We start from the raw sequence: 12,075 nt of genomic DNA, 5'->3' as shown, positions 1-12,075 counted from the left end.
CCACTGCACACCAGGAAGACCCCACAAGCCATTTTGGAGATGCTCTGACCCTGTCATCTAGACATCACTATTTGGCCCTTGTCACAGTCACTCAGATCTTTTTGCTTGCCCTTTTTTCCAGTTTCAAACACATGAAATTCAAGAACAGAATGTTTACTTGCTGTCTAATATATCCCACCACCCCTGGACAGGTGCTATTTAATGATATAATCAATGTTATCTACTTGACCTGTTAGTTGTTTTAATGTTGTGACTGATCCATAGAGCCTCCTACACCATGTTTGCTTGTGTGTTTGTTTTCCTAAAGATCCATTGCTGCAACAGAGGAAGCTTAACTTCTCCAATAATGACAACATAAGTTTAATAACAATCATCTAGCCCAGTGGTTCCCAACCCAGTCATCAAGTACCCCATAACAGTCCAGGATTTAGGGAATACCCAGTTGGGTCTAAGGTGTTTTTAGAAAAAAGAGAAAAAAAAAACACTTTAGACACTAAAAGGTAAAAGACTGGTGGGGTATATTCTAGCACATGCATTGTTTCCTAATGGCAAGGTTATTCACTAAACTCTGAGTTGCAATAAATCAAAATCAGAATGACAAAATTGTACCTAAAATAGCCAAGTTATGACTATCTCTAAATTGGGTAATTTTGTGCAAAGTCTGCCATTCAGAAGTCAATTTGTTACAATTCATTGTTAATACAAACAGTATAGTGTTAGGAATACAAATTTATATCTAATGCCATACTGCCCTCGTGGCCATTTTGTTCCCAGTCCCCACCTGCACAGGGAAAAATAAATAGTATTTACTTTTACACTTTATTGTAAATATTGCACTTATGCAGAATGGCAATGTTTTCACCTGGGTTAAAACAAGGGGAGGTGATGACACCCAGACCACGTTATTTAAATAAATGGTCTAGGTGCCTCTACTGTCCCTTCAAGTGAATAACCCTGTGAGTATTTAAACATGTGTGTATATGAACATGTGAATTTGTTATTAACTCCTTAAGGATGGCGTGCATGCTATGCCGTCTTTGGGGACCCGGCTCTAAACACCGGGGCGGCATAGCATGTCCCCACTGTCATTCGTACTTACCCAGTAGCCACTTAGTCACAGACACTGGCCAAGCTTGATAAATGCCTCTGTGTAGGCCAAAAGGTTGCACGTTTTGTTGCAATAAACATGCTTTCCTCCAGCAATCCTGAGTGCCTGGACCTAATTTATTTCAACCACTTAATGTTTCTCTTGTTAGAGGAATGCAGCCCCTTAACATTCAATTTCAGTTTTTATCTTGACATATCTAACCTCAGCCAATAATCAGACCTGTCCAACACACTCCTTCCATTTATTGTCCTGTTGCCAATCCCGAAAATAGCAATGCCTCTCGAACCCCCCTCCATCCCCCAGTGGCTATTAGTGGTAAAGTGAAAAAAGTCTAGAAAAAAAGAGTAGATGTCTGTGTAAATACACACAATAACTGTGAGAAAAGTAAAATGCACGCTTCTGGCACGCACTGTAACGCCTGAAATTGCTGATCACCAGATACAGGCTGGGAATATAAATATTACCCCAGGGTAAAATAATCCATACTAGGATGAAAGAATTATGAACCCATCCACCACGAGCACCATCAGTTTTTAAAATAGGAACATACCTGTTTTAGGTTTTAATTTTTTTTTTAAGATTTTTAAGTTTTCGTTTTGCTTGCTCAACCCAGGCACATTCTTGTACAGTAGGCCAAAAATAAAGTGTTTCACTGAGAATATAATGGTGTCCATTATGCAGGCCTTTTATGTGTGCATAAGGTTACTATATTCATTCTAGCACACCCATATATAATGCGAGTTGCAGTTCCCTTTAATCGCTTAACTAATTACCTAGTACAATTTGAGAAGTATACACCTAATACAATAAAATATATAAGGTACATTTTGTGAAAAAAAAAAAATATATATATATATATATATATATACATATACACAGAAACATGGGAGCAAGGCTTGAGCCACCATCTTGAGAGGCATGTGGAGTGGCCCTTAATGCTGCTAACATGTCTGCCACTGAGATGGACTGCTCTTGGAGCTTTTTGGATGTCTTGCAAGGTGTCCCCATGTCTTCCGCTAGCGTAGTATTTGTTCATGTTATGCTGAACTTACAGGGCTCATTAGTTATTCATTATTAGTTGGCAGCGGAGAAACTTGGTTCACAAGTGATCATCTTCCTCGGTGATCAAACCATGCCTCCCAATTTTCTTTTTGTAATTGTACTGATTTATTTTTATTGTATTCTCACAGTATAAATAGAAACCTGTTAATATAAAATTAACAACGGGAGTTGAATATGTGGGGGGATATGTGTTTGTAAAGTGTAGGGATTTTAATAATTCCAGGTATTCTATTAACAGCCCTCATCAACTATGTTGATATTTATTTTCCTTAAACTGCGGTGCCAGTAAAGCACATGTGAATCTCCCATCATCTGTTTAAATCACATTTCCCTTATTGAGAAATACACCAAATGAGTGATGCTTGGGTTTCAACCTATATTCTCATTGAGCCTGAAATAAAATGCACTGGATTGTCACATATTGAACCTACATAACTCCTGGATAGTCATAAAGAAAAACAATGATTAATCATTGTACTTGCATAAATACAATGCACGTTCTGGTAACATATTGCTCATTCTTAATAGGAAATTTCCTGAAACATTTAACAAGAATGTGGTTTATATTACACTATGATATAACAGATAATAGATGAGGAAAATACAATAAGGAAGCACCCCAAAAACTGGCTCTATATATACAGCTTCAGGATCCACTTAGTTTATATTAATTTGATCTGTCTCTAGAAGCAACAAGCTGAAGTTTAAGGGTTTGCACTGATAACAAGGTAAGAATACTTTACATGCATATTGTTATTTAAGGCAGTGATAAAATTATGATTACAATATAGTAACAAATAATAACAAAAAAACCTTCTGTTAAAATACCTTTGATACTGTGTCAATTTACATGTAGCCTTATTAATTGATTTTCTTTGGGGCAAACGACTCGTTTCAGATAGCAAGTTCCCTTCCAAAACATAACTAAAGGATGTACAGCCTTTATTTGAAGTATTTGATGAAGAACAAGATCATTAAATTAGGACAAAACTATTATTTTGTGTATACCGGTATATTGCCATTTCAAAATACCCAATTCAAATATTTGCTGTTTACATAAATATTATTTTATAATATTTGGCAGAAGTTGTGGGTTATAAACTTTGAGAGTATTAATATGATTATCATTTGTATGGCACTGTTGCAGAAGGCATATGTTGACTGCCCTCCTGATGGGTATTGGTGTGGATTTTGAATTATGCTGATTCTCTAAATGGTATAATTTTCAAAATATCTACCTACATATTGGCTTTTGCATCTTTTAAGTATGGCATGCAAAGTTCCCAGAACATGTTTTCTTTACAGCTACTGATTATTTAGCACTGTAACAGAAACATAAAAACATAGACTGTGACGGCAGATGAGAACCATTCGGCACATCTAGTCGGCCCAATTTTCTATATATTTTCATTAATCCCTGGCCCTATTTTATATCTAGGATAGCCTTACTTTAACTGTACATTGCAGGAAGGGGAGATGAGACAATAATGTACATTGTACCTCTGGAAATTCATAGAGAGTGTTTAAAAAGCAGTAACGAAAAATATATCTTTAGCCCCTTGTGACCTGCTTTGGAGGATTTTTTATTTAAATCACAGGTTGCATAGAAGGCACTAAAAGATACTGTATGTTGCATATTAATTAGTCTTCTTTTAAAATCCACTGTTTCTTAAATTAACAAATTTGTCAGAAACAGCATACAACTATTTGGCTACAGTTGATATGAATGTGTGAGTCATGTTCTCATTTGTTCATTTTTAGCAAGCTCAGTACGAACAGTTTGATATTTTTTCTTTAACCCCTTAAGGACACATGACGGAAATATCCCTTCTATTCCAGAAGTTGTGTCTTTAAGGGGTTCAACACAAAAGTAGAGGTTTAATCAAATGTAATACAGATTATAGTTAATAGGTTTGGAAACTAGCTCTAACCTGCAAGTACAGTTAAGCCAATGTTAAAAAATATATTTTTTTGAGATCCTATTTTATAAATAGCTTACAGCAATGCAATGTAGTATCAAACTCTCTCATTGTACCATTTCCTGACGTTAAGGAGAAGGAACCATAAGTAATGGAAACTACCTTTCAACCAGGATATTTCTGGTTTTCGATTGTAGAAAAACTAACACTGATTAATTAAAACTCAATTTATATTTTAGGAAAATGCTGTTGATTGCGTTCCTGTGTCTCTCAACATTACTGCAACTGTCTGTTGCAAATGTAAGTAAAACACAATTCTTTTCAATCACACCCTGACCTTGTAATAGCACAGACCTCCCATTAACATTCCATTCACAATCTCTGAATGAGAACGTTTCCAACAAAACTTTAATATTTAATTATAAGTCTGTGACCTCTGGGATTGCACGCTAACTTGTCCAGGATTACTATTAAGCTGAGTGGGCAACTACATACTGCTTGTGTGATAGAAGCATGGTCGGTTACTGCCTAGGCACTGCAGCTTCCACTGCTGCATTACTAGCAGTGAGTTCTAGCAGTTATTACTAAAGTATCTCCACTGTTCCAACCAGAGTGGAATTCCTCTGATATGGCTATAGAGGGCAATGTACAATGCATAACACCTGCTGCGGGGCTGAATTAAAAATGGGACCAAATACTTTTTTTATTTATTTTATTTATTTTTCATTTATTTTTAATATTCATTTTTCAAGTTCAGTAGGTAGACACATTTGCAAGTAACCATGCAAAGGCTAGTTACAAACAGTGTATGAAAAGTCTGTTGTCCTTCTCAAGGTCTAAGATTGAGTAGACACCATACTTCCTGTTTGAGTGAACAAAAATGGTTATTGAATGCCATTACTTTACTTCAATGTTCAATAAATTAAGAAAAATGTTGTCGAATGAGATGCTCGATAAATGTATCTTTTTAAACTCAATTTAGACTCTTTCCAAACTCAAAGTAATTCATTTTAAGCTCTCATTAGATTAGTTTCATTTCATTGTTTTCAAAGGTAAAATAAAGTCATAAAAATTGTAAGATTAATTCAATGTTGCATTAATTTCAAGGATGAAGCCATACTACCAAATTGGCCATATAATCGAACAAACGTGAAGAGCCGAAGTGCATTACCCACAGAATCTACTGGGAGACCAGTTACAATTCCTAAAGAAAACATTGACAAAATGGTGAGTATCAAAATGCTTACCACGTACAACATCATTACAGGATAATAGTCAGGAATTGGCCAGGGAATCAATATAGTGTTCAAATTAGTCAAATTGGAAAAATCTACATCACGGCTATTTCCCGTTGAAGATATTTTGGCCTGACATTTTCAACTCATTGGCCTATTTCAGACAATTCTTAACTGATACACTAACCTTGCTTATTCCCCAAATACCAGATTATAGTGAATTTCCAACTGTAGGCAAAAATAGGCAAGTCCTAATTTGTTGCATTTTGATGTTGTGCGAAAATACCAAAGTAAGTTGTCCTACTAGGTGTATTATATGTCCTGCTCATTCACGCATTCGTAGAGCTATATTCAAGAATTGTGGAAAAACCACAATTCATAATATTTCAGGATTATTTACTAACATTTGATTTGGAATTAAAATAGAAGTCTACATTTTAGGCCAAACAAAATATGTAAAACGTTTGTATGAATTTTACCAGTTTGTTTACAATTACAATTAAAAAAAAAATACATTGGATATCTGACAAATCACTTTTAGCGAATTACCTTTATTGAACTAATTTAGAATATCATTTATATTGGTTAACTTTTGAATTAGAATGTATTAACCAGTACATTTAAAGTATGGTATTTTTTAATTTTTTGAACAGCTAAATGGAAACAAAAAATGGCATTAAATTTTTCTCACCCACCTACTGAACAAAAATGCACCTTTCCATAGAGCATTTTCTCTACAACTGTTATGCTAAAAAAAAGCTATGTAGTGATAGACACAAAGTACTGGATGCTAAGCTTAAGTATCTGTTAAACCAGAAAATCCACACTTAATAAGAAAGGATTATATCACTTTGAAAATGTTCGTAATAGAACAAAAGTATAGGGTGTGGTTTCCCTTTCATTACATAAGGCATATTTACAGTATATTAAATAAAATGTAATGCATAGCTAAACTGACCAGAATGAATATCTTATTCACTACAACCTGTAAGTAGTTTTAATTATATTAAAAAAAAAAAAAACTTTCTACAAAATATAATTGCTGTATAAAATATTTCATTTTGGAGGCCTTAGGTATTATGTGAGAATAATTTACTTTATCACAGATAAATATTTGTTTATTGCTACAAAAGAAAATGTGTCATGTATTAAGTAATTGGAATTTGGAACCAAATGGCAATGTTTCAAACCCTGAGGGCCTTTGTCAAGCTTCACAAAGGCCCTCAGGGGTCGAAACGTTGCCGTTTGGTTCCTGGTTCTAATAAAATTGCCTTTGCTTTGGAATTCGTTGGAGTGCCTGGATTATTTTATACATTTAAAATTTTACATTTGGTTCATTTTGGTACTGGGACTTGTCCATTGGAGCACCCTGGATTCCATGACAAAAGGGTTGAGTGCACTTCCACTATCTATATATGTATTAAGTAATTAGCAGATTTTGGTTTTTATAGCATTAATTTCAGCTAACTTGTAGGCACTACAGATAACAAAAGATTTAAAAAAAAAAAATGAAAAACTTTACATTTTTTTACAGGCCAATGTACCGTTCTCTGCACTGTCAACAAGCAATGCCGATGTCAGGAAACTCATTATAGACACACATAATTACCTGAGAACATTAGTTAAACCATCTGCAAGCAACATGTTAAAAATGGTAAGAACATCTTGCATTTAACATATCTTTTTTATCTGTCTATCTATAAATTATTATTTTTTCTAACAAGCATGATAATATACAAATTCATGAAATGTATGAAAAGGAATACATCATATTATCGTTTTCTCTCCAAATCTTTTCTGAGCATATCATTTACGTGCCCCTGGTTCAACTTATGATGACAACAACCAAGATACTAAAATATATTTTCACTTTGTCACTTGAAGAATCGTAATAATGAATGCTTTTCTAAACTTGCATTAAACCAAACACAGTTGTTAAAGGGTTTCTCCAGGCACGATGACCACTTCAGTAATTTTAAGTGGTCGTGGTGCCTGGAATCAATATGGGCAGTAGCAAATTTGCAGTGTTTAACCCTTTTTCTGTCAAAGGTGTAACCCCATGTCTTTAGTCATCCCAGAACTCCTGGTGGGCTACTGTCTGTTCTATACAGGTACTCTCTGCCAGTCTGAATAGAGAAGGGATCAGCATCCATCTTCTGCAGCTTTGCAGAAGCTGGATGTATGTGAACAGAGCTAGAAGGACCCTCAGTGCCTAGTGTAAGATACCAAAACATTTTGCAAAACATTTTATCCAATTACCGGGGAACTGGACCAGAGTATAGGGCAGGCTGTAGTCGTTATGATGTTTTAAGAAGAAGCATCTGTAAGTTGCTTTTTACATTATAATTAAGGTATATCTCTAATGTGTTGACATTAGTCAACCAACGGTCTTCTCCTATTGGAGTTTGTCTCTAAACACCAAATCTCAGATTGCAAAATGTGGGCAAACGTAGCAGACTGGAAGAATAATCCAGTCACTTATTATCACAACTTGCATGTTTTTGTATATTGACTTTGACAACAAAATTGAGTTTAGTGAATCAGCCCTGATGGGTTCTCAAAAAGAAAATGTTGGTTGAAATCTTAGTTCAAAAATGTATATAGGAGACTGATAAAGGAGAATTGGAGAATCTCTGTTAATTGCATCAAACCCATCCACATTAATGGCACTTGATGTTTTCTTTCTGCAATGAAAATGAAAAATGTGGCCTTTCGGTATACTATCTCTATAACTGATTCTTGACTTGTTCTTGATCCAGGTGTGGAATGATGCTGCAGCTCAGACAGCAGCAAGGTATGCCAGCCAGTGCATCGCTGGTCATAGTGCTCCAAATCTCAGAACAATCCCAAGTAAGTGACAATATGTCTTCAGTTATAGACTGAATGTAATGAAGTCATCAGTGCTAGCAACTCTGATAAAAACTATGCAACCTTGAAGCAAATGATCATGCATTTCCCTTATAGGGATTTAGAATATGTAGAAGCTCTGACTGGGAGTGAATTTCACACTCAGGCAGGAAACATTAAAGAATAAATTCCTTATGTTCATCAGACTTACCTCTTTCATTCACAAGGGATCAGGCTCTCAAGAAACACAATAGCAGTTAAGGCATGAATTAGCCATTCTTGGAACAAAATAGTATAAAAATAAAGAATCATGATGCGCTATTAAGACCTAGAAATACTGACTTTTTACAGCAGAACAAGATGACAATCCTACATAAAAAATACACAAAAATATTTTCAAAGTCTGTCATAACAAAGGTCTTCATCACTTTGAAAAATTAATTATGTATTTATAGCTTTGCTATATGAAGTGTGACATTCAAATGCATACAGCAATAACATCTAACTGTAACCATTTACATATTAGGGGATTAATGTAAACTGACATGCTGAGGTGGAAAACTGAGAATAAAATTATTTAATTCCACATTTTTCGGCTCAGATACCAACTCAACAAAAGTTACGAACATTTGATTTCCGGATAACCCATCTAAGAAAAGAGAGATAAATATGACAATATATATTCATGAGAACACATTTTATTAGTCATGGTTAACTAGATAAAATCAACCGGCGATCTGGGGTTAACTTTACCGCATGATGGACCTGGTCCATCATTCGGCGATAACTGCTTCCCTGCCATGACGGACCAGATCCGCATCCGGCAGGAAGGGGTTAACTAGATAATATTTTCCAAGTTTGATGTATCTTAAGTTTGGTCATTTGGGCCTAAAACGTAAAATTCATTTTGAAATCACTGTTAATTTCCCGACAATTCACAGAATAAAGCTGATTGTGCAGGTGCGGATGCATTTAAGGATACAAAAAAAACTAAAAAAAATTTCCTTTTAGATTTCAATTGTGGTGAAAATATATTTCTATCAACATTTAAAGCCTCTTGGGATGATGTGCTTAAATCATTTTATAGTGAAGTTGTTGATTTTATATATGGGTATGGACCAAGACTTCCAAATATACAGACTGGTCATTATACACAGGTAAGTCCTACCATACAGAACATATAATCTGTGTTTAAAGTGTACATTAAAGTGTACATCAAAGTGTACATAAATATATACCTTTCAGTAGTGATATAGCATTGACTATGTTCACATTATACAGAGTTTTATAAGTGGGTGATGTATTCTAATGCAAGGTTGACCTGCAACAGTCACCCAGAACCTTGCCATAAAAACTCCTTGCGAAAGTCCATCATTTGGTAAACCTCTGCTCCTCTAATAAATCAAAGAGATGCAATTCCAGAGACCTTTCATATCCTTTGTAATATTATGGAGCTTATGAAATTACAAGGATAAGCCTGATGGGGTGCATTTTCCTAAACTATTAACATGATATTTGCCACCCAATGAGATACATATACTGCATATCGGCTAATTCTACAGGAACATATAGTAAAGTGTTTTACCACATTTAAACAAATGTATTTTTTTTTTTACCACATTTAAACACATCTCTCTCATATTAAAAGCAGAACTAATTTAATTATAGACTTAATTCTAATATTTTATATTTTTACAGCTTACATGGGCCACTTCCTTTCAGGTTGGATGCGCTGTTGCCCAGTGCTCAAATGCTAAATACACATACAACTATGTCTGCCATTACTGTCCACCGTAAGTATTAATTAATAATTTCTGTTAGTAAAATTTTTGTCTTTTGTTTATCTTTATAATCTCTCGGAAATAATCATGTTGACCAATTATTATTTATGATAATTTTAGAGGAAACTTCAATAGCTCAATTGGCTTCCCATACAAAGCTGGAAAGGCATGTGGAGATTGCCCATCATCATGTGAAAATGGCCTGTGCAGTAAGTAATGAAATGCAACTGTTTTTCCATCCATCATTTCACACATCCATCTATCTTCTCTCTCTCTCTGTTTTTATCTTTCTTTGTCTGATTTATCTGTCTATACATCTGTTTTTTTGTCTTTTCTGTTTTCTTATCAGTCTGTTTATAGTAGAAGTTTTATAGTTCTCTGATGATATTATTATTCTTGATATAAATTATTTTTTCATCTTTTTTTGCTGTTTTTAAAAATTAATTCTTTTTTTTTTGTTTTCCAGCAAATCCTTGTCCCTTTCAGGACTGGTTTGCCGACTGCAAAGAATTTTATTTTGGACAAAAATGTGATGCAGACCTTGATAGAGATTGTCCTGCTACTTGCCGGTGCTCTAAAAATCAAATAAAATAGCACTCTAGTATTTTTCCAGTTGAAAAAGTGTAACATAATTTATTATGTATTGTTTATGTATGATGTTACATCAATATTAATGTTAAAGAATATTATTTGCTATGTCAGTATTATTATAATTAATTAATACAAATTATATATGTAATGTATATGTAATGTAAATGTAATATTGTATCCATGTTACCTGTTAAAATATGCAACAATTTAAAATGTTTCCATCCTGTTTAAAGAAGCACCAGTATATTTATTATTATTATTATTATTATTATTATTACTACTATTATTATTATTATTATTATTATTATTATCGGTAATTTCTGATTGAAAACATGTATTTTCAAATAATTGTTCATATACATATATATGAAATTAAACATTTGATCATGCATATTTATTTTAATAAAAACTATCAAACTGATTATGTGATGTTTAGTGTATTTTACTTGCTCTAAATCATTGAAATTAATTTTGTAATTAACTAATACCTAATTTATAACAACTTTTTAAGGCAAAAAAAAAGGAAACTAGTGCTGAAAGAGGAATCACAATGGAGGAAAATAACATCTCTGTGCCTGTTGTTAAATAAATTCTCCCCATTCCACCTGTATTGCATCTATTGCAAATAATAGTGCATACTGTTACTCACAATGGGAGGCTAGTGATACCCTGAAAAGGTCAGCCCATGCTCTTAACCAATCACCAGAATTAAAGTCATCACTTTGCATATAGCTGCCAATCACAATAGGGAGAAGAGGGTGTGATAGGTAGCCAGGAACATAAAAACTGTGTTAAACTATTTAAAACTGTAGCGTGTGTATATATATATATATATGTATATATATATATATATATATATATATATATACATATATATATATATATAATATAAATATGTTCGCAAGTATTGTGAGTGTGTGTGTGTGTGTGTGTCTTTGGAGCAGTAGGTGTCTGTGAGGGATGTAGTGTGTATGTGAAGAGTGCAGTATGTGTGTGTGATGGATGCTGTGTTTGAGGGGCGCTGTGTGTGAGGGTGCTGTGTGTGATGGGTGCTGTGTGTGAGGGTGCTGTGTGTGATGGGTGTGATAGTGCTTCACGATTTTTTAGGTCCCACCATCCCACCTTATTTCCCTGGTGTCCAGCTTTTGGGGAAACCTTGGAACAGTTCCCAACAAGTATAGAGAGATCGCATCATTAGATGCACTCACCAATTCGTCTGAAGCAATATCAGGGCACTAGGACCATGCAGAGAGCTCTGAAACAGCTTTCCCTACAGAATCTGCTCTCAGTGAGTTTGCCTGAATAATAGAACTGCCAGAAATTAAGGCGGACCTGCACCCTTTACAGGTGGGTCTGCTTCCTTTTGGGCAGAGTTGGTGGTGCAATCCTATCACTGGTCCGCCTCCTTACCCTCCTGCCAATGGCATCCAAATTCTCAGCACAACTCTATCTCCCCAACTCCTCTGCCAGCACATCGCCACCACGAAAGGGATCTAAATTAATAAAATTTGCCAGTTGCTCCCTGGGTACAT

At 34.6% G+C, this 12,075-nt stretch overlaps 1 protein-coding gene across 1 annotated transcript; it reads left to right on the top strand.

Moving 5' to 3' along the window:
* Positions 1-2,851: 2,851 nt before the first annotated feature.
* LOC134585430 (cysteine-rich venom protein-like) lies at positions 2,852-10,554 on the top strand. Its single transcript, XM_063440849.1, has 9 exons — positions 2,852-2,898; positions 4,329-4,389; positions 5,197-5,316; positions 6,859-6,978; positions 8,084-8,174; positions 9,183-9,328; positions 9,870-9,964; positions 10,073-10,161; positions 10,419-10,554. Exons 2-9 carry the CDS (start codon positions 4,333-4,335, stop codon positions 10,544-10,546), a joined length of 846 nt encoding a protein of 281 aa, XP_063296919.1. The 5' UTR covers positions 2,852-2,898; positions 4,329-4,332; the 3' UTR covers positions 10,547-10,554.
* Positions 10,555-12,075: the final 1,521 nt, after the last annotated feature.

The sequence above is a fragment of the Pelobates fuscus genome, chromosome 2, assembly GCF_036172605.1.
Source record: "Pelobates fuscus isolate aPelFus1 chromosome 2, aPelFus1.pri, whole genome shotgun sequence".
Taxonomy (NCBI): Eukaryota; Metazoa; Chordata; class Amphibia; order Anura; family Pelobatidae; genus Pelobates; species Pelobates fuscus.
Note: the sequence above shows the minus strand (reverse complement) of the source record. Positions and strands in the feature narration are given on the sequence as shown.